The 22,204-nt window shown below is 51.6% G+C and overlaps 1 protein-coding gene across 3 annotated transcripts in view; it reads right to left on the reverse strand.

Annotated features, from left to right (window-relative positions):
- Positions 1–175: 175 nt before the first annotated feature.
- The window catches only part of Kiaa0513 (KIAA0513 ortholog), a 48,946-nt gene continuing 26,917 nt past the window's right edge, over positions 176–22,204 (reverse strand). The window contains exons 2-13 of one of the 3 annotated variants that reach the window (XM_041649721.1): positions 18,463–18,801; positions 15,399–15,498; positions 14,672–14,745; positions 13,489–13,559; positions 13,112–13,307; positions 12,203–12,243; positions 11,636–11,714; positions 9,626–9,703; positions 8,545–8,574; positions 5,862–5,942; positions 5,506–5,600; positions 176–4,666 (exon numbers count right to left, since the gene is read on the reverse strand). In XM_041649721.1, coding sequence (XP_041505655.1) covers positions 4,617–4,666; positions 5,506–5,600; positions 5,862–5,942; positions 8,545–8,574; positions 9,626–9,703; positions 11,636–11,714; positions 12,203–12,243; positions 13,112–13,307; positions 13,489–13,559; positions 14,672–14,745; positions 15,399–15,498; positions 18,463–18,791 — 1,224 coding nt within the window. In that variant the 5' untranslated portion in view covers positions 18,792–18,801 and the 3' untranslated portion in view covers positions 176–4,616. Of the gene's footprint in view, positions 4,667–5,505; positions 5,601–5,861; positions 5,943–8,544; positions 8,575–9,625; positions 9,704–11,635; positions 11,715–12,202; positions 12,244–13,111; positions 13,308–13,488; positions 13,560–14,671; positions 14,746–15,398; positions 15,499–18,462; positions 18,924–22,204 lie in introns of all 3 variants that reach the window. The other 2 variants (XM_041649720.1, XM_041649722.1) reach the window with 2 other exon arrangements.

A 22,204-nucleotide genomic window follows, 5' to 3' on the forward strand; every position in this document is an offset into this window, starting at 1 on the left:
GTAGTGATCAGGTACCCCACATGTCCAAGTAGCAGGCCACACTGTCCTCAGGCAAACTCTAGCCCAGCCTCTGAGTCTAGACGGGGGGGTGGGGCTATCTATTTCTGCAAAGCCCGTGATGTGACTATGTATTCCGTGAGGTCCTCACAGATATGTGAAAACAAGTTAATATGACTTCTTTTTCAAAGATAATTTATTTCAGTTTTCACCTCCTGACAAGTCAAGGTACTATATATATGGATAGGTACACTTTTTTTTTTCTTCACAGGAAACAGCCCTGCCTGAGATCCTCAACCTCATAACTTTCTCAACCTTAATTTTAGAACATGACCTGGCAGGGCACCAAGTTGTGTAACATATAAAAGACAGCATCACTGGAGGGCTTCTGGCAAAAAAAAAATGGGTATGGAACCCTAAAGAGAGAACAGACCGCGCAGGTGGAGTCCCCACAGAAACTGCACTGGGAACCAGGTAGAGCAAGGCAGCCGACAGTCCAGGTCCTCACATATGCTCTATGGAGATACATGGCTGCTGTCTGAGACTAGTATCTCCCAACAGTCAAATGTCCAACTCATCCCTCTCAGGGATCCCCATTCTGAATGAAGTGACGGTCGGTCTCAGGCTACTGACCAGTGTCCTTCTCCCCAGCTGACACTATGTTAGCGTCTCTTGCAAGCATGGCAGTGAACCAACCTTTTCCCCCAGGCAGGGTATCTTTCCTCCTTTCCATGAACACAGCCATCATCTAGGAGTAAGGCCCAGCCTCAGCTCAGGGTCCAAGCCAAGGCATTCCATGGGCAGGGGTCCTTTCTGGATAAAGTTCTGTCTCTAAAGTTGAGCACAACTTGTACCTGGGCTCATGCCACTTCCTGCCAGAACCTGGAGTCTACAGTGAAGCTGGTCCCCCAAAGCGCCAACTTCCTGAGGAGCCCCATGAACACAGCCCAACTTGGGGTGGTGCTCCCAGCTCTGTGCCCATCTGTTCTTCAAAGCTCAGATCAACTACCAGAGGAACATTGGCATAAGCTTCCCTGTCACCCTGCAGCAGGGCAAACTGGCCCACATCACTCCCTGGACCCCACCCCTCTCCAGGAGCAGGTGGCACACTGACCCAGAGTCTCCAGGGGGACTGCAGAATGAAGGCCCTGCAGGAACCTGCCATGGAAGGTAGCCTTAGTAGGGGTATGTTCACCACATGTGAGCAGTCTGGAAAAGACCGGTCCACTCATTTTCTTACCTAACAGTATACTCCTGTCCCGTCCCTGATGGAGTGGAGCGCAGGAACCCAGCCGCAAGAGGCCTGTCCAGTCAATGAGGCCCATTCCATGGGCATCTACCGGCAGCTTCTCAAGCTAAACAAGCCTGAGACTGTGGCTGTGAGGACGGATCTGAAGGATAGACTGGTTAGGCAGCTCAGCCCCTAGAAGGGCTCTGCAGAGCTGGCTGACTTGGAAGATGGAAGGAGCGGGGGCAGGAGGCTGGAACCCAGGAACCTCTGTGGAGAAAGGTTCTCTTACTGTTTCCCTGAGGCTGTATGTGTCCCATACAAGAATCCTCTAGTTTTGGAGTCTTCTGGCTGTCTGACTGCAGTCTGGGAACGGGGATAAAGCTGCTCCAGCTGTGCAGGCTCCGAATGAAAAACCAGCTAGTCACGTGTCCCAGGAAGGTCAAGGTCAGGTGAGACTACACCTGGGACTCCTAAGGTCACCACAATTAGACCTCTACTTTTCACATATTTCCCAGTAGAGAAGCTTGGGCCACTCACACCAGCAACCTGGAGTGGCAGGTGTTTCTAGAGTAGCAAGCTGCCCTTGGAGCCTCCTGTGTCCATGGGCCCTGCAAGGTCCCTGACCTACAGAAACCGACAGAGCATTGATTGCTTCTTCTCAGATGAGGGGGGACAAAACAGGCTGTGGAACCCCATCTGCATCAGGCTAAGTCTTCAGATGGGACACTGGCTCTAAGGCTACCCTGAGTTCATGTGGCCCAGGCTGGCTTTGAACTCCCTGTGTAGCTGAGGATGACCTTGAACTCCTGATCCTCCTGCCTTCACCTCCTGAGTGAAGGATTACAGGTGTACACTATGCCCAGCCAGGAAGACTTCCTTCCTATGTGGATGAAGTTTGAACACCAGCTTTGTCCGCAGTCTGCTTGTTGAGACACTGACCTCCTCAGCCCCTTTGTTTCTTGGACAAGAGGAAAATCACGGTGTGCCAGGATGCACAATGCAGATCTCTCAATAGACCCGCGTGTGGCCCTGCCTGAGGCTAGACACTCAGCAGAGGCAGCCTGTAGGCAGCCTGTAGGCTGCCACGCTCTGCCACCAACACCCACAATACCCTAACAAAGCTGACCGCAGCAGAGCCACAGTAACTGGCCTGTTTTCAGAACTGGGGACTATTTTCTGTAAGGGTAGACACTGTCATGAGTGACAAAGACTCGCGCAGCCCTGAAGGTCACATGCCAGGAAGGCTTGAGTGTGTTGCTAATGGGCCTGCACAGATCTGGGCCACTACCGGCCAAGACTGGAGATACTGCTTGGGATTATCCAGGTAATTTGACCTGCTTGTGAGCTCAGCCGGGCAGCCAAGGAGTGCTTGCCAGGGAGCCCAGTTCACACTTGCTTGGTGAGCCCTAGGGGAAAGCTACCACAGGAAGACAAGATACTTCATGGGGCAGACTGGTGTCCCAGAGACACTGACCAGAGGCTCCCAGATGTGAAACTTTATCAAGGCTAGTTGACAACACAGGACATCTGCAGGTGATAGTGGGACCACCTCCATCACCTGCATCTTTGCTCCCATCAAAGACCACCTTGTCCTCAGAGGGTTACCAAGTCCTTAGCAGTGGCCTGTGGATCTAACGTGGGTCAGAATTTCCCAACTGAGGGGCTGGATCTGCAAGAATAAAGAGCAAGACAGACAAAACAGATAACAGAGCCATCCTTCCTTTTTTCCTTGAAGGGATATCTCAAAAAGTTGGTGTGGAACAGTCTCCAAGTCACTTCTAAAGACCGTGTGCTGGAACCATTGGTGCTCTTCCCCTTAAGGCTGTGCATGGCTGCACGGGGCAAGGCAGAAGTCAGACAACGCAGCTGCTGGAGTCAAGTCTCACTGAACTCAACTAATGCAGGACTGGGAGGAGCAAGGAGAGGCTGCCATGCTTGTACAGTTGAGGAAGGCTCTAGAGAGGACAGCAGGGGTGACCCCACTTGACGTCACCTCCCTTAAGCACAGGAGCAGAGACAGGCACAGTTATGGGGTCCTAATGTTGGGGTGGGTGTCCTTGCTGGCCCCAACAATACATCCTATGTCATCAGGGGCTGACCAGGCTGTCAGCATTTGTTTGAATTGTTCTGCAATGAATGAACGGCCTCGGTCACCCCCAACATCCAAGAAATGCTCGTTCAAAAGCTCGACCCATCTGCTTTTCTTTGGACATCCTAGGGAGACATTCCCCACAGGGAAAGCTTGCCTTCGGCAGCTGAGTACATGGCTGTCAGGAGAGGACTGCTGTGCTTGCAGACAGACCTTGACTAAATATGACTGAAGGCTGAGGGACAGGGAACGATGAGGCGATGAAGAGTGACAGCAGAGCCTGCAAGGCCGAATTCAAGGTCAGTGACCAGAATGGCTGTAGCTGGCACAGAAGGAACCTAGGCTGCTGGTGGGGCAGATGGGGACAGCAGCTCTGGAGCCAGCACACTGGATGCTGTGGGTTAGACTTTGTCTGGCACGTGGGTGCAGAAGAGGAAAGTCCCTGTGGGTCTCTTTCAGAAGGAGGAAGGGCATGGGCTGGAGCTATCAGGCAACTTCACTTCCCTGTGGCCTCCTCTCAGTCAGATGGATTCTGTGCTCCAGCTCTAACCAGTTGCTCTTAGCAAGGGTGTCATCCCAGCGCTGCAGACAACCTTCCCCCATGCTTCCTGCACTCCATGACATATATTGTTGCTGTCTGGGAACTGAAGGATCTTCTCTGCTACTGAAGGACAGACGGTGTTGAGTGGACAGTTCACGGGTTCTGTTGACAGACTCTGGAGTCTGAGACAAGGTTGTGGCTGGCAGAATGCACACACCGTTAGGAAAGTGACAACCCTTGAGTTCTCTTCCAGTTCCTGTGATTTCTAGTTCCTGCCCCATGCAGAGGTGACAAAGAGCAGGTAGCCAAGACCTTTCAGGAAGGCTCCACAGTCCCTCCACACAGCTATGCTCCCAGAAAGTCCTGTGGCAGGGAATGGCAGGCTGTGACCCTCAGTGGAGGTTCTGTTCGCACCTTATAGCTGTGTGTATCCCTCCTGCACCTCCATGTCCGCATGTCCCTGGCTCTCAGTAGGAACTTTGGGACCCTAGCTTATGGCCTCCTCCACCCTCTGTCTCATCTCATAAGCCTGGTGCTCAAGGACAGGTGGGGGTAGACAGTCCCTCATTTTTAGCTGTGTAACCAAAGGGACACCTTGTACATAGAGTGGGGAGCAAACACAGGCAGGGGGAGACAGGCTTCTGGAGTCTTTTAACTGCTAGTTCTAGGGCAGCCAGGAGCGGCTCTGGGTGCTGCTGGTGTCATGCAGGGTCATCACTGGGGTGACAGCTCCTGGGAGAGCGGCGTGTGCTGACCTCCTATTCTGTGGCCATTTGTTCAATGTGGTCACTTAGCAGCTTGTATTGCTCTGGAAGAGAAGACAGGATTATTCCAGAAGAGATGGTTGGTGGCCAGGAATGACTTGGCCTAATCTGCACACTCAGGCCAGGGATGAGGCTGCTGGCTCGAGCCACGGTCAGTCACAGGTAGTTAGGCACTGCTCGCTAGAGCTCAGAGCTGAGCCTTGTCAAGGAGCACACACTTGGGAGTGGGTCCTCACTCTGAGGAACACGGATTTTTACAGGAATGGTGTCATGTGTGGAGTGCAGCCCCAGCAGTCAACAGAAGGCTTGTTGAGTCTGATGGCCACATGGAGGGGGAGATAACAGTGAGGCTTCCTGGTGGCTGCAAATGCCCTTGTGCCTTTGCAGCAGCTCCTCCTGGCTAGGAACGAGGGCAGGGGTCTTTTACTGGTTTATCAAACAGAGGTCTAAACATAAGGCCTTGGCCCAGGAGAACACCAGTAGCAAATGGTGACACACAAACCTGCTGCAGTGTTGAGACAACACAAGGCTCTCTGCTGAGGCAGAGAAATAGACTCTGGGAAGCCTCAGAGTCCCCCCATTATCCACCATCCTTCCCTGACAGATGGCACTCTAAAAGGTACATATTTGTGGCCAAGGTTTTGCTCTGCACAAGAGATAGACTGACAGAGTCATGTTCATTTCTGACCTGGCTGTGCCTCCTGTCACTTGCCATCCCTCACCAGAAACAACTTCCAGCTATACAGCCAGAGTATACGTTCTATGTACTGGGGGAAGAAGGTAAGCCAGGGAAACAGGTTTCCATGGCAGGTGCCCTCCTCTGGCAGGGTGAGAGGGCTTGCTCTGGCTCCCACCTCCCCATGATACCCCTTGCTCAGCTCACCCTCATCCAGGTTGCCAATCACAGCCTGCTTCTTCAGGAAGTCACTGCACAGCTTCTTGTTCAGGCCAAAGGCCAGCATGTTGTGGGTGAATGTACTGCAGGAGAAACACCCATGGTCATTACCCTCCTGTCAGTCCAGAAAAGGGAGCCAAGACCCTGGGTTCTAAGACCGGGGGACTGGCTGGGATCTGGGGCAGCACCAGGTGAAAAGTTTACCCATACCTCTTAACTGGAATTTGCACTCCAGGATCAAGAGAAGGACCGACTAACAACCCCTGTGCCCCTGAAAAATCAGACCTGCTACACCACCCCATCCTGGTAGGTGGCCCAGGCTGGTTTCATGGCTCGGTTCTCACCCCAGTTGCCCGAAGGTGATGTTCTCATTGAACCGCAGGCTGTCATCCCGCTCTTCCTGGGTCATGTGGCACCATTTCTCCCTGTGGGCACAGGAAGGACAGGATGGGCTTCAGAATGGCTTGGGACCCTCCCTCCCCTGCTCTGTGGAGCTGGTAGTCTGCACTGGCTCTTGGACACATGGGGACCTGACTTGGGGGTACCTTCTACCAGAGACTGCCACTTGTCTGGGGATTGCCAAACACCAGCATTTACTCCCTGCCTAAGATGAAGAACCACAAAGAAAACAACACTCGGTTGTCCTGGAGACCTGGGAGGTTCTTAGTCCTGAGGACTCGGTCCACTTAATGGGTCAGGAAATTCAGGGAGTGTAGGGCCTTGCCTGGTGTCCTGTGACCATATGCGAAAGGCAGCATCTACAGGAGACCCAGGAATGGGGAGCCTGGGAATATATGACAGCCACACTTTCTGCACAGAATCACAGGGAGTCTCCGCCATGACTGTTTCCCACCATGGAGGAGACAGTCACTCGACACTCTGCCTATAGGCTTCCTGGCACTGGTCTGTGACCACATGGCCATCATGAAGCCAGCCCAAACTCTAAAGCCAATGGGGTTGTGGGCAGTCTCTAAGAAGGACAGGTGGCATGGGGTGGGTACCCGGGTAAGATTGGAGTATTCTTTTAAGCATCCACCTGCCCTGTGTAGAGGAAAGGCCCAGGAGTAGGAGAGAAAAGTGCCTATACTAACACCTCTGCCACTAACACAGCAAGACTGTTGCCTGCCACCCATCACCCTGGCTTTCCCCTTCCTGGTAAGGCTCCTGGACAACCTTTAAGAGGGCACAGCAGCCCACTGTGTCTATGCTCACTGCCCATGTGAAGTCAGACCCTGGTACTCAGGACAAATACACGGCTTCCCATGGGAGGGGAGCTCATTTTGGCCCACTTCCTCCAAAGAGAAGCCTCAGGATGGATGACTCTAACTAAAGCAAAGTGGAGAGAAAGATCAGAGCACAGGGAGAGAAGTAGCATGGAGGACGGAGAGGTCAGTCGTGGAGAAGCAGAAGGAAGGAAGGGAGAGAACAAAACAAAGGGACGAAAGCCCAGGCCTGGCTCTTCCTGGCCCAGGCCACTGACTGCCACAGCTCAGCAGGGTGGAGTTCACCTGCACCCTCCGCACGCTCAGGCAGCACACCTATCGAGATCCCAGAATGCACCGGAGGATGGTGCAGCCTTCCAACACTTGCTCTGAGGCTGTTTAGGTACACACAACCCTGTACCAACAGTGGCCTGCCATGTACAGATGTGCACAGTAAACCACTGAGTTGGGCAGCATAGCAGCTCTGATCCTTTATACCCGACCCCATAAGGAAGTGATTCTCCTTGCTGCAGGTAGGACTAAAAAACTGAGCTGTCACCTGACTTCTGAAAGAAGAGTAGAAGGTCATGAGCAACTTGGCCTGGCTGGTGCCTTCTATCTAGTTGCTTCCTAAGAGCTGAGTTCAGGCCTCTGCAATGACCTACACATGGAACATCTATCACAATCTAAGCAGTCTCTCTCCCCGTGCGTGCTTGCGTCTGTCTGTACGTGAGTGCATGCATGTGTGTGTGCATGCGTGCGTTCTGCACTTGATTGGAACCTCTGGGACTAGGCGATGGAAAGGAATCTGCTGTTAGCAGGGGACACTGGGAAAGACAGCTGCTGGAGGCTGGGGAACTTGAGTGACACCAGCTACTCTCCAGGAGGCCTGTGCTGACCAGTTGGCAGCTTGGGCTCCACTGAGGTGGCTTGTGAGGCCTAGTTGTGTGGAAGCTCCTTCAGCTGGATTCAGAACAGGTCGCTGAGCCAGTAGCATGGACCAGCTCAGGTGTCTGGGATGGGAGGTGGGGGTGGACTGTGACAGTGCCCATCTTCAGGCCCACGTTGTTCCTAGGAAACTGGCTTGTCACAGGGTTCTCTGAGAGAACATGGGGGTATGGGTCCCTGACACTGCGAGTGGGATGTCAGGCCTGAATACTCCTCACAGCTACTGTGAAGTCACAGTATCAAGGGGCATCAGAGCAGAAGAGCTGTGAGCCATTGCCATGAAACATGTGTGTCCAGGCTCCAGAGAAACCCACCTGGGTTCACAGCTCTTTGTGATTGGGCACAGCTTTTACTCTAAAAATGTTGCAGAGACTTCTGGGACACATGAGTCAGACCCCTGCAGGTTCAAAGGCAGGCAGCCCATCTTTGCTTCAAGGGACCACCCCAGCTCTTCTGATTACCCAGTGGCTGAAGGAGAGGGGGTCCTTCTATGTGACCCTAGACCAGGTAGCACGTCCCTCCAGTGGGAGTGGGAGGAGCTGGAAACAGGACAGTTTTTCCACATCCACCCTCCATTTCCACACCTATGGGATTCCTGTGTCTGGCCCAGGTACAGAGGGGTCCATGAGAGTGCCATGCCCCTGAGGGCTAGCAGTCTTTTGCCCATGTGTGCCTCTTGGGGTGGCTCACAGTGTCCTGTTTTCTAACTATCTTAGGGTGCTCTGACCCTGGCAAGCTCTATCTGTCTTGGGTTAGGCCCTGTCACCAGCCTACCTAGCACAGGGCATGCCTCCCCAAAGACACCCTCCCCTCCTGGCAGTGGCCTTGGAAGGAACCCCAGAGCTGTAAAATGGAACGAAGTCACGTGGACACACACCTCTTCTCCTCCTGCTCTCCAGCATCCCCTCTGGAGCGGCAGCAGAAACAGGTAAACAAAGGCACATGTCAAAGTCATGCAAGATATGTGGATGGAAAAGAACAAGCAGAGAGGATTATTCTAGGTGGGAGCGGAGAGGACAGAGAGAGACAGGGAACCCAGAACAGATGGATCCCTAGGTGCTGGGAGAGCTCAGTAAGAAGCCAATGGCGCACCTGGAGGCTGCCCAGTCTCCAGACAGAGTGGAATTCTCCCCAGGGTCTTCTAGAAGTCTAGGGCCTTATCCACCCCATGCTCCCTCGGTTTCCCCAGGAAACAGTCCCAACAGATGATCATGGGACTTGACGCAAGCCACCTCATTTCCACTGGCCTCAGCTGCTCCTCTGAGGAAGGGAACTACCTCAAATAATCACTTTCCAGCAGAGGAGCCTCGACCAGATGGTGCTCTGCTCATCTGCTCCCTCTCAAACACAGCAAAGACACAGGGCCTTCCTCGTGATAGTCAATCCAAGCTACAAAGCCCCACACTTGCGGGCCAGTAGGGCTGGCCGTCCTTCCACAGGAGCTGCTGCCGTGCAGCCAACTGGAGTGGGTAGCAACCTGTGCCTGCTCCCAAAGAGAGCCTCTGTGGTATTGGGGACAAGCCCTTCCCTGCTTTCCATGCCTTCTGAACAGAGTCCCAAAAGGCATCGGAGGTGTAGGACTAGCGTGGACATGGCTGGGAAGGTCTGCTTAGGCTGCAGCTATGGGCCCAGGGGGTAGTTACACTGCCAGGCCTGATGCTAGCAGTGGATGGAGGGGTGGAGTGGAGGCCAGTGTTCTCCCTTGGGCAGAGGTGGCATTTTCAGGAGGATCAGGCCATGTCATGCCAGAGCCCCAGAACAGAAAGCACCATGCAAGCTGAGCATCCCACCCCCAAAGCTGTGAGCACTAACCCCTCAGGCAGCTTGCAGGGCTCTGGGACACATGGGTGGAAGAACCCAACAGCAGTTCAGCCATCTTGCTGGCTCCCAAGGACTTGGGAGAGTGAGCCAAGACTTGGTCCTCTCCCAAGGCTGGAGGGGACACTCTTGGCTCATACCTGGTGGTGGGGGATCGCTTCCGCCTCTCACAGTGGACAGCATCAAAAAAGGCTGCATTCCAGAACCTCAATGTGTGCCTGCAGGATGAGACAAGGGTAAAGATCTACCCACGAGTAGGTACGCCCTTCCTACCCTCCACACCATTTTGTGTCTGGAAAGTCTGAGAGGTGAAGAAAATATTGTTCTGGCAGGGGACGGAAGAGTTGAAGAGGCCTGTGGGAGGGTGGAGCAAGCCAGCCTGCTCAGCTGCTCAGGCAGGCAGCAGTGGGCTTCCAAGGGAAAGTGGACAACGAGACCCCTTCTTGCTAAGCAGGATCTCCTCACCAACATAGGAACCCAGAAGCCACACACCATGGCAGTTATAGGAACATAGCCACGGGAACATGGAAGCTGGAAAATCAGGGGTGGCCTGTGGCCTGTGTTGCAACTGCACATGTCATTGCCACAGGCAGTTTTTACTACTCAGCATAGCGTGTGGGAGAACAGAGACCACATGAACCAGTGTCTAGACCCTTTGTTACACCAGGTCCAGGTACCTAAGGGTCCAGCACAGCTACTGGGGTAATGTGGCCCCAGTGAGGCCCTCACCTCTCGGCTGAACAGTGTCTCCAGTTGATTCAGGTCCAGCCTCCCTATGCTGACCTCGCTAGCCTCTACCAGGCCCCCTGCCCCGGTGGTTCCCACTGCATTTCTCAGTCACACTTCTCACATGCCCTTGCTGGACTGTGACCTTTGAGGGAGGAGCCATGCTGATACATTCTACTACATGCTAGAATTGCTCTTCACTGATGAGAGAATGGGAAATGGGTGGCTCCCCAGGGCTCCGCGCAACACTAAGGGCTGCCAGAGCTCCTAACAGCTACTGTCTTGGTCTGTTTTGTGCTAACGGCTGGTGATGTTAGCACAATGATATATTCAGAACAGATATGACTCAAGATTTATGGCTAGAGGCTTCCAACAGCCTTATACTGGTTCTGGCAAGGGTCCCTGGCTGCATCCCAACATGGCCAGGACAGGCCAAGTGTACAAGGCAGCCCTGCTTCACAGCATACTTCAAGAACTGACCTGAAAGTGTGGTGACCACCTGAATCCCTTCCTGAGGTGCCCAGGAGAAGACCCTTGTACGAGATCTTACTTCTAGCGCTCAGTGGTTAAGACCACTTACTGCTCTTCCAGAGGACCAGGGTGCTGATTCCCAACTCACACGTGGCAGCCCACAATCATCTGCAACTCCAGTTCTAGGGGATCTAAGGCCCACTTCTAGCTTCCAAGGGTACCAGGCACAGATATGGTGCAGAGACATACATGCAAGCAATACACTCCAAATAATAATTTAGAAAGTTAAATAAAGAAATAAATGAGGCGTGCAACTCAGTGATTTCTCAGTGTATTCACTTGTGTAGTGCTCCCCATTGTCTAGTCCCAGGGCACTTCTGCAGCCCCCTAAAGGAGCCCACAACAATCACTCATCACTCTTGCCGCTTATCTACTGTGGCTCTATGTTCCCTGCATTCTGCACAAACAGGATGAGATGACTCATGGTCTTTTGTGCCTGCCTTCAACGGCTTGAGACGGGGGGGGGGGGGGGGGGGGTCACTGTGTGGTGATCTGTGTGCAGGCTTACTCCACAATTCAGGTGCAGAAAGACAACATGCCTACTCAGGCAGCTAGCCTTGCCCATTTGTGACTGCTCTGATCAGTGCACTGTAAGCTTCATACAGATTTCTGCAGAGGTACATGCAAAAACCCACAATGGAATGGCTAGTCACACGGCTACTCTGTTAGCCCCTGGGGAGCTGTCCGGCATTCCCACAATGGCCATGCCACTGTACCTTCCCACTTCCATGGAGAGTCAGATGCCTTCTCATCCCTATTAACACGAGCTGGCAGCTGTTCTCTCACTGTGACTACCCTAGAGGTGAGGATGGTCGCTATGGAGACATAGGCAGCTGAGGGGCTGGGCAGCAGCTAGGCCAGGTCAGTTGGGGCAGGATGTGGGTGGGCCTTACCAGATGGGCTGCTGCTTCAGATGCGTGTACAGGTAAACCTTCTCCCCCTTCTGTTCATCTTCGGGGCTGATCACAGTCACTGCGGGAGTAAGGAGATCTGAGGGCAGCCTGGGCTGGACACCCCATGTTGGGAGATCCTATGGACACTCAGCAGACACTGTGGTCTCCCAGAAGTCATCAAGATATACTGTCCTAACTCCAGAAATCTCCTGGTCATCCTTAGCTTAGGGCTTCTTCCCAGTGTGGCCCATGAAGGGGCACCTCCCGTAACTCACTGAGGTGGAGGGTTTAGTTTCTGCACAGTCTGCCCTCCAGCAAAGCCCTTTTATGTGCAACTTGCTTGTTCCTGTTGATGGTTAATGGTGGGCCAGTTTAACAGTCCTGGGTGGTATGTCTTGGTTACAAGGCCAGAGAAGTAGGCCCTGCCTTCCTTCACAGGCATCCCTTTACCCCAGGTATCAATCCCCAGGTTCCACCGTGCCAAAGCACCCCCAGGTTCCACCACGCCATAGGTCCCACCTCTCCAGGGCCCCACTTCCTGGACCGCCCAGAGAGCTGTGTTCTTACCAGTCTTCAGCTGTCTGTCCTTGGGTTTGTTCTCGTCTTCCCTGGAGGGAGAGAGATCAAAGCAGTGACAAGGTGGCCCATGCCACACTTCCTGTCAGATGCTGCCCTGTTCTCTGTGTGGCTTCTCTGAAGAGAGGCTGGAATCAGTGCCACAGTGGCAAATGACAGGCCTAGGGACTGAGGCCTGTGGTGCTGAGACTGCATGGCACCATCTTCTATGAGCCCTCTGTGTGGACGGGGACAAGTTGTGTATCCTGACTATAACCATGCCTCAGGTACTGCAGGGGCTTGGATGGATGGTTGCCTCTGTACTGTTGTGCCCCCTCGTCGTGGTGTCTCAGCTTCAGCACTCCAATGACTAGTGTAACCATCCCAAGAGCCCTCTGGGGCAGGTGTGGTACTCGTGACTTTAATCCCAGGACTTGGGAAGCAGAGGCAGGCAGATGAGCTCAAGGCCAGCCTGCTAGCTACATAGCCAGGTCCAGAACAGCCAGAACCACATAGAGAACCTGTCTCAAACAACAAACAAACAAACAAAACAAAATCGAACAAAAAAGTACTATTTGTCAGAGCAGCCTCTCCTAGAGGCAATGACACCCAAGGCCTTCCTGATCTCACTCACATGAATTTGCATGACAGCAATAGGAGGAAGGGGGTGGCAGAGAATATGGTTTCCCTATTGCCAAATGACAAAGCCATATGCTCCCATCATCCCCAGAAACACGGTTCCTGGACTCCAGTGTGTCAGCCAGCAAACAGCATGTGGAACCATGGGAAGCTCTGGGAGTGTAGAGTCATGCTGAGCTGACAGTTGTGTGACTCTAAAGCGCTGTGGGGCCAATACCAGGCAGGCCACCTGCTTCCCCAAAGTCTGTCTCCACACAAGCTCAGGTTCGAGCTCACACTCACTCGTTTTTCCTGATCAGTGGCCCTTTCAGCTTGGTCTCCAGGCCCCCAAAGAAGCCCTTCATGTTCTCTGTGTTCTTCAGCAGACGCTCAGCAATGTCCTTCTTCTCAGCCAGCCAGCTGTTAGCTGACTTCAGGTAGGAGTCAATGCTGCCAGCTGGCTTCTCCCTGGGCTCTGTAGGGAGCAGGTGTGGTTTGCCTTAAAAGAGGAGAGAAAGGGAGTAAGGAGAGATCTGCAGCATGGACAGGAGAGGGAGAGTGCCTGAAGGTGCTCCAGGGACTGCAGGATAGAAGGCTGATTCTAGACAAAGCTTCCCTCTATGTCGTGTCACAGCACATAACTCCACTCTAGGGAGGCTGCTCTGCTCAGGCTTACTCACCCAGGTGATAGTAGGTGAAGCACATGGTCATGAGGTTCTTAGCAGGCCCGAAGTCGTCCATCTGGTGACACCTGGGATGGAAGCAAGGTTGGCAGGCTAGAGCCCCACTACCTGACTCCCATGCATACTTGCTTTTTGTTTTTGATTGTTCGGTTGGTTTTTGTTGTTGTTTTGGTTTTTTGACATAGGATTTCTCTATGTAGCTCTGGCTGTCCTAGAACTTGCTCTGTAGACCAGGCTGGCCTTGAACTCACAGAGATCTGCCTGCCTCTGCCTCCCGAGTGCTGGGATTAAAGGTGTGCGCCATAACCAGGCACCACTGTAAATTGATAGAGCAGGACCAAAGTACTGCAGAAGCATCAGTACCAAGACACTGCTAGGCAGTGACAGGAACATGCAAGCATGCAGTCAGGAGAGCCACTGCAGGTGCATGGCCTGGCTCTAGGTGTGGGAAGGTGTTCGTGGCTCTCAGCCTTCACATTAAGATCAAATCAAGGCCTAGGAGGCTCAGCCCAGTGCGCCCCAGCAGGGCCAGAACCAGAAGTCACCTCAAGCTTTGGTCCACGCCAATGACAAAGATCATTTTGCGATTGCCCCTATTTCTCAGGGGTCATCAGGATGTGTCTTTTGTCTCTCACATACAAGCTCAGAAGTCAGATATCCTGGAGGGCTGTTAGGACATGCACCACTGGACAGCCCCAGGCTCAGACTCAGAGATTTGGTGGGGTAGGAATACACATAATTCACAAGACCCCAGGTACAGGGGTAGCACTTATGAACCACAGTAGATAAATACACAAGTCTTCTGTGTCACTTGTTGAAAACCATAACAAACTATTGTATACAAGGAAAGTGACAGACTGTGTGGCATTCTACAAATGCAAAGGGCTGCTCTTACTGTACCGTGGTATGCTGAAGATTACAATCAAACGTTAATGGAATATTCACACAGCCATTCGACTTAGCCAACAAATGGAGAGAAAGAAGCTTTTAAAAAGAGGAAATCATACTAGTCCAGTTACAGACGCTGTACTGTGAATGAGAAGGGCAAACGGAACAACCCTATCTCCCGCCAAGGCAGGAGGGAGCCCAGAAGATGCTGGTCATGAATTCTAGCCAAAAGAGGGTAACAGCTGGTTCATCACGGGTGGGAAAAATGGGCTCTGGGGAGGACATCACTTACTCAAACAGCACCACCGCAAAGGACTGCACCAGGCGGTAGAAGGTTGGCTCAGACACACACTTGGATTTGCAGCGCTGTGCAGAAAGAACCAGGAAAATCAGCAAGACCTGGTGACACGCAGCAGGTCAGCAAGGCTGGATGCTTGTCACTCTGCATTTCTCCACGCTTCTTAGATGGGCCCCAATGGCTGCTTCCCTTCTGCCAGGTCTCTGGGCAGGACACAGGCACTCAGCACTGGAGCCCAGAAGGTGCTCTCCTGCATTGTCCTCACAGGATTTCGTAAAGCTTCTCCATGGGGGAGAAGTACGGTGCAATAGAACCCCAGGCGACAACTGGCTGTTCCGGGCTTTGCTAATTACTGTTTTCTGCATTTTCTAACTTCTCTACGAAGAATGCATCCCTATAATGGGAATATGCAAGATGGGATTCTTCCCACGCTTTCGCAATATGTCAGGTTTTACCTGCCTTTCACAACCTTGAAATGTTTTGACAAAATTTGAATACTATGGGTTATTTAATAAAAAACATGCATGGACAGAGCCCACATGCTTGCCTCCGAAATAGAAATGTCGAGCTTGCCATAGTCCTCACTCCGTCCAGTCAGGGGTAGCCTTTCCATGCTGCCCCAGCTGTCTCTGGCCTCATTCTACCAGCTTATGCCCTCTGTTCTCTTCACCGTGCTGGTGCTGGCCAGGCTGCTGGTCCTTTTTGCCCACCTTGTACTCACCTGTGCGCTCACAAACCGTGCGAACCACTCACGGCCTTTCCCGTCTTCACCACTGCAGTACTCCCCAAACTTGGCCTTCTCTTCCTGGTCCAAGTCCTCCCTGTGAGCAGTCAAACATTTTCCTCAAATTTAAAGAAGAAAACGGAGCAGAAGGCTGGATACTGGCCAGCTTATGTCATTTGTACTTATGGGATTGTCACCAGACAATAATAATATTATCAATCATATAAAATATATAATATTAACATATTATATTAATATATTAATTATAAGAAATAATGTCTAAAATATTATAAATATATAATATATTTACTGTCGTAATTATAATATTATAATTAATATTACAATTTATATATTATATACATATTTAAGGTAAGAGTCTTTATAATAGTCTTGTCTCAAATTGTTATGTGGCCAAGGATGATCTTGACCTCTCCATTCTCCTGCCTCCATCTCCCAAGTGCTGGGATCACTAATATATGCCACCATGCTTGGTTTATGAATTGTTTGGGATTAAATCAGGGTTTTGTGCACACTGGGCAAGCACTTTGCCAGATGAGCCCCAGCTGTAGACCAACAAGCAAACATTTGTATAGATTTTAATGAGAGTGGACCATCAAGCCATAAACCTCAAAACTATAGCTGTGGGCAGACTGTCTCCCACAAGACAGGCTTGACAGAATCCAGGTGCACACCCAGAGGAGCTGCAGTGCTTGAAGCTCTGCATTTCCAGCACTCAGGAGATGCGGATGCGGCTGGTCCGTAAAGACCCTAAGTTCTGGCATGCTGATGTAGCTTCTAACATCTCAGTGCTACACCCAGGACCTTCGGATTCTGGGCTGGCACCTACCTCCCTGTCCCAGCTGAGGTACCACTTAACAGTGACGTGGACAGGCAGAGCTAGGGGGCCCACCCAGAGATATCCCTGCTCAGGCCATATTCTAACCCAGCATCTGTATCCCGGGCCTCTGCTCCTTCAAGAACCACAACAGAGAGCCAGGAGAGGACTCAGGGGATAAAGGTACTTACTACTGGGCAAGCATGATGACTTGAGTTTGATTCCTGGAACCCATGTGAAAAGCTGGCTCTGATGGGCCAGCTAGTCTATAATGAGCCATGCAGCAGCATAGCAAGAGAAACCCTGCCTCAACAAGGTGGAAAGTGAGAACCAACTCCTAAAGTTGTTCCCTCCCACCACACACACACACACACACACACACACACACACACACACACGAATGCAGAGTGGCTATGGGAGGCCAAAGCAACAACAAAGTATGACAGGTGTCAGTGGAGCTGGGGGTGCAGAGTGGAATCCCACAGAGAGAAGGGTTGTGGAAGGGACACAGTTGGTAAACAGAGAAGTTGAGTTTAGATCCCAGCACCCACATAAAAGCTAGACAAGCTAGCATGCACCTGTAACTCCAGGGCTGGGGACAGGCACAGGAGAATCTTGAGGGCTCACTGACCAGTCAGACCAGCCAAACCAAGGAGCCTCAGGTTCAGAAGAGACTTCTCAAAAAGGTGAAGAGAGAATAAAGAAGATACCCAACATCAACCTCTGGTCTCTGCACACTCACAGGGATGCATACCTGCATACACAGGCATAACTACGCAGGCCAGACCCAGCTACACACATACACATACACACACACACACACACACACACACACACACACACACACGAACGCAGAGTGGCTATGGGAATAGCTCAACAAAAAGGCACTTGCCTAGCATGTATGAGGCCTGGACATTCTATCTCTATGTTGGCTTGAATGACAATGGCCCCATAGGCTAACACATTTAAATGTTTAGTCCCCAGTTGGTGAAACTGTTTGGGAAGAATTAGGAGGCATGGCCGTGATGGAAGAGGTGTGTCACTGGGGGTGGGCTTTGAGGTTTAGAAACCCACACCATTCCCAGTTATCCTTCTCTGCCTTGTGCTTATGGATCAAGATATAAATGCTTAGATCTAGTGCCATGCCTGTCTGTCTGCTGCCATGCTCCTCATCATGGTTGTCATGATTCATCCTCTAAAATTGTAAGTCCTAAATAAAAGTTTTATTTTATAAGTTGCCTTGGTTATGGTGACTCTTCACAATAGAAAAGTAACTAAGACAATCCTCAATACCCTTAGGAAAAAAGAATACACAAAGAAAATTATGAAATGACATATGTCAACAACTAACAGAGCTTATCATGGTTTCTCTACAGCGTCCTCTGCCTGTGTGGCAATAAGGGCACAGCCCATACCATACAGGCTATTGAAGACACCATGGTAGACAGCCTCCTATCGCTTCCTTGGTCCCCATGAGGTCTAGGCAGAGCCACTCATGAAATGAGAAAATGAAGGGGAAATGGATGAATTGGCTATTCTGAGTCTGTGTTCCCGCACCACTAGGATAAGCAGAGAACATGGGCCTGGCCAGGCTGCAGACCATTCCCTCCATGACACCCTTGGTGCTGGCATCCCACCTAAGAGCTGTCAATATGCTGTTTCCTAGACAGTCCAGGCAGCCTGTAGGTATGTGACCTGTTGCTCCAGGGAACAGGTATTAGTTTGTCTTTGGTAGAGTCCAGGACTGGGAAGTCTTTACCTTTTATCCCTGAGGACCAAGTTGGGACCATGCACTTGTGAGGCAAGCACTCTACCACTGAGCTAAGTTCCCAACCCCCAGGACTGAAACTTCTTAAAACCTCACAAGGTGACTCTATAGGCAGCCTAGGATGGCCAAGAGCCACTATGGCCTATAGTAGGAAGCAGGTCCCCGGGATTCGACAGCAGGCTAGTATCCTTAGAAGGCCTACCCTGCATTCCAAAGAAGGTTTAATTCCCTTCCCAAAGAGGGTCCGCTCTCTATTCTACAGAGGGTTCACTACCCTCCATCTCACAGAGGGCCCACCATCCATCCCAAAGAGGGCCCATCCTCCTTCCCACAAAGGGCCTAGTCTCCATCCCACAAAGGGCCTAGTCTCCATCCCACAGAGGGCCTAGCCTCCATCCCACAAAGGGCCTAGCCTCCATCCCAAAGAGGGTCCATCCTTCTTCCCACAAAGGGCCTACCCTCCAGAGAAGATCTTCTCTACGTAGTTGCGCATGAACTCTCGAAGTGCCAGGGTCTCCTCGTCTGGAGCTGAATCAGCGCTCTGATTGGAGGAGAAGGACTCATTGGAGGAAGAGCGGCGGTCTTGGTCCCAGGACGGGTGTGAGGGTGACTCGCCCATGTCATTCTCACTGTCTGCAGACTCAGTGGTCTCACTCTCAGATGCACCGTCACCCAAGGAGCCATCTGGGTCCTGGAGTGTTGAAGGGGCTGCCTCCAGGGGCGGAGAGGTAGGTGGTTCAGTTCCAAAGTCGATCAGGGAGCCCATAGGGACTTCTGGGGCCTCCATGGTAGCCGGGCTGCCAAACAGGATAGGCACAGGCTGAGGAGCAGTTTCCTGAAGCTGCAAACACACACAAGTGTGTTGGGAGCCTCTGGCCACCAAGGCTGAGTCTCAAGCAGCTCAGAAGCCTTATGGCATCTGGAATGGAAACAGACATAAACACTGTCACTATGAGAAGGCCAGTCCCCCAATGAAAGTCACTGATCACAAATCAACCCGAGGAAACCATGAGTCACATTTTTCCTGCACTGATGATCATCTCTGTACCTACAGAATCTGGGATGCCACCAGCCAGAGTCTGTTTCCTATGCCCACTTTGCTGCCATGTGGTAGCATGCCATTGGCACTTGCTAACTGAAGGAGCCCAGGGACACCAGCGGCAGTGTCCCTCCCATCTAAGCAGCACACTACATCTCCACATGCTCCAGCCAACCAAATCAGAGCATAATGATGCCCATTTTCACTGGCGGCCAGCATCGGCCAGGCACAGTGCTCCTGCTGGTTCACTGTCCTCAGTAGCTGTGGAAGTGGCACCCTGCTTGCACCCACACACTGAGACAATGGGGATGTTCTATCGGGAACTCACCAAGGCCAGCTGGCCTAGGTCTGAAAAAGCATGGGATAAATCCGGACTAGCTGAACATAGCGGACAATGAGGACTACTGAGAACTCAAGAACAATCGCAGTGGGTTTTTGATCCTACTGCACGTACTGGCTTTGGGGGAGCCTAGGCAGTTTGGATGCTCACCTTACTAGACCTGGATAGAGGTGGGCGGTCCTTGGGCTTCCCACAGGTCAGGGAACCCTGATTGCTCTTTGAGCAGATGAGGGAGGGGGACTTGATTGGGGGAGAGGGAGGGAAATGGGAAGCGGTTGCGGGGAGGAGGCAGAAATCCTTAATAAATAAATAAATTAAAAAAGTTAAAAAAAAAAGACAATGTCACCCCCTGAGTTTTGAAGGCATTGTATGGATGCCACGGTTAACTATTCATGTTTTTCCAGACTTCAGCCAGCATTCTGCATTAGTGTAGAGATGTATTATAAAATAACTACTTTAATAAAATTAATTAATCTCGGTCAAAAAGAAAAGTGGCACCCTGCTAAGCAGCAGCCTTCAGAGACCCTTTCTCTTTAGTCGCCCCTCCAGGCCTCTTGCTGCTGCTCAGTCTCTTTGTGGTTCTACCCTGCTCTTCCCCTTTTCTGTGCTGCAGCTGCCTGGATACCAACGGGAAGTCACCTCCTGTGCTCTGATCACGATGCCTGGAGTAATTCCTCCTCCTCTCCCTTCTTTTTTACCCATCTCTTCTTTCTCTCCTTCCCTTTCTCATTCTCTATCCCCACTGCAGAATCCTGTTCACCCTCAAGGCCAGGCTCACGTGCTCATCTTCTGAGAGGCTTCAATCCACAGCAATTCAAAATCAATTACAGTCCCTGCTGACCTGGCACTAGCCTTTCATCTAGATTCATGTGTGAACCAGTGCAGAATCTACTGAGCATCTGGTGTATGAATGAGCACACCTCACTGGGAACACACTCGTGGAGCTGAGAGGGCATGAGAACCCTGTTTCTGGCACTGGCTCAGGATGTATTTGCCATTCTGGAAGCCCTTCCTACCAATACCAAGGGGCAGCAGCCGAACAGCAAAAGCCTGGGACAGCCATGCTTAGTGGTGGAGGAAGCATCCTCACCCTGGCTCAGGACTATTAGACAAGACACCTAGGAGGCTACTGCAGGGGGCAGGAGCACCATCTGTACTGCGGAGATGATTGCATCTTCTGGGGGAAATGCAGTTCAAACCCACACACGCTGACTCCTGAGAGCTTAACACTCACAGGTTGATCATAGTTCCCTCCAAACACCCATTCCAAGGTATTTTTAGATTCTCTGAGTCAGAAAGATGGAACAGCTGGCTCTGGCCACCATCCTCATGCACACATGCACAGGGGCAGTGGTACATGTGAGGCAGAGCCTACAAAGTCTGCTTCCATGCAGGGGAGACTCACAAGCCTTGGCTCTGACATGCTGTCTAAGCCAAGACAGTAGCAAGGGCCCCCAAGGTCAGAGGACACTGAGTGGCAGCTCAGAAAGAGGGGCATTAGGACCCTCTCTCCTAGTAACATCTGCTGCCTGTGGCCCTGCTTTCTGGGGAGGTCTCTCTATGTGAGACAGCAAGACTGGGTTAGATGTCAAAGGGCCATGTAGAACCACACTCCTACTCTCCAAAGAACAGAAAGCCACACACATGGGCCCATGAGAAACACACAAGGAAAGCATTTGCAATGACCAGGGCAGGGACATTGTTAATCCTACCACATTTATAGATTCATGCACCTCTAACCAAAACCTTAATTCTCACTAATACACAGATCACTGAGGAGAACACACAATAGGAAGTACAGTCACTAAATGCTTGGACAAGTCTCAATTCACACTAATCACCACAGAGATATATGCAAAAACAGGTGTCTATGTACGGCAAGTGGAGAAGTAATAACATGGACATCACAGCAGTCGCGGACTAAGGCAGTGAGGACAGTGTCAAGAGTTGCTGGAAGTGTCCTCCTGTGCACCATCCCTGTTGGGGCACTGGGAACATAGGATTGAAAGGGAATCATATGACAATGGGCTGCAGACATGCACAGCACTGGTTACAGCATGACACTGAGTCCAGGTCCCCTCTTCAGCCGATTTTCATACCAATGACCCGCGAGCCAAAAACCAGTTTAAAGGGACAGAAGAGTCACATGGGCCTGCCAGCACAGGAGGCACAAGATAAGACTGACTTTTAGGGCTACTTCTGATCCAATCTGGGGCTCATGGGGCTGGCAAGGTAAATAAGTCACCCTTCCCATTAGCACAAAGCTAACCTCTGCCTCTCTGGGTTCAGGATTGTGTCTTAGTCATTGTTCTATTGCTGTGACGAGACACTATGACCATGGCAACTCTTATAAAGGAAAGTCTTTAGTTGAGGCTTGCTTATAGCCTTAGATGTTTAATTCATTATTAGCATGGCGGGAAGCATGGCAACATGTGGGCAGACATGGTACTAGAGAGGAGCTGAGGGTTCTACATCGGGAGCCACAGACAGCAGGAAAAGAGCGAGATACTCGACCAGGCTTGAGCATTTGAAACCTCAAAGTTCACCCCCAATGACATATTTCTTCCAACATATTCTAACAAAATTATACCTCCGAATCTTTTCAAATAGTGCCACTTCCTATGAGCCTATGGGGACCATTTCTATTCATATCACCACAGATGGTGACAAAATCATAAGCCAGGGCCAAAGTGAGAGGAAGCAGAGGGAGCAGACACTGGTCCTTATCCTTGTGCACGGCGACAGGTCAGTGTCCCTGCCTCTGAGGATGCTCAGCATCATGGTCTCATCCCTCCCAGAGCAACAGGCCAGCTGGTCAACC

This window comes from Microtus oregoni, unplaced genomic scaffold, assembly GCF_018167655.1.
Source record: "Microtus oregoni isolate MIOR12 unplaced genomic scaffold, Mior012 000004F_ref0000308, whole genome shotgun sequence".
NCBI lineage: Eukaryota > Metazoa > Chordata > Mammalia > Rodentia > Cricetidae > Microtus > Microtus oregoni.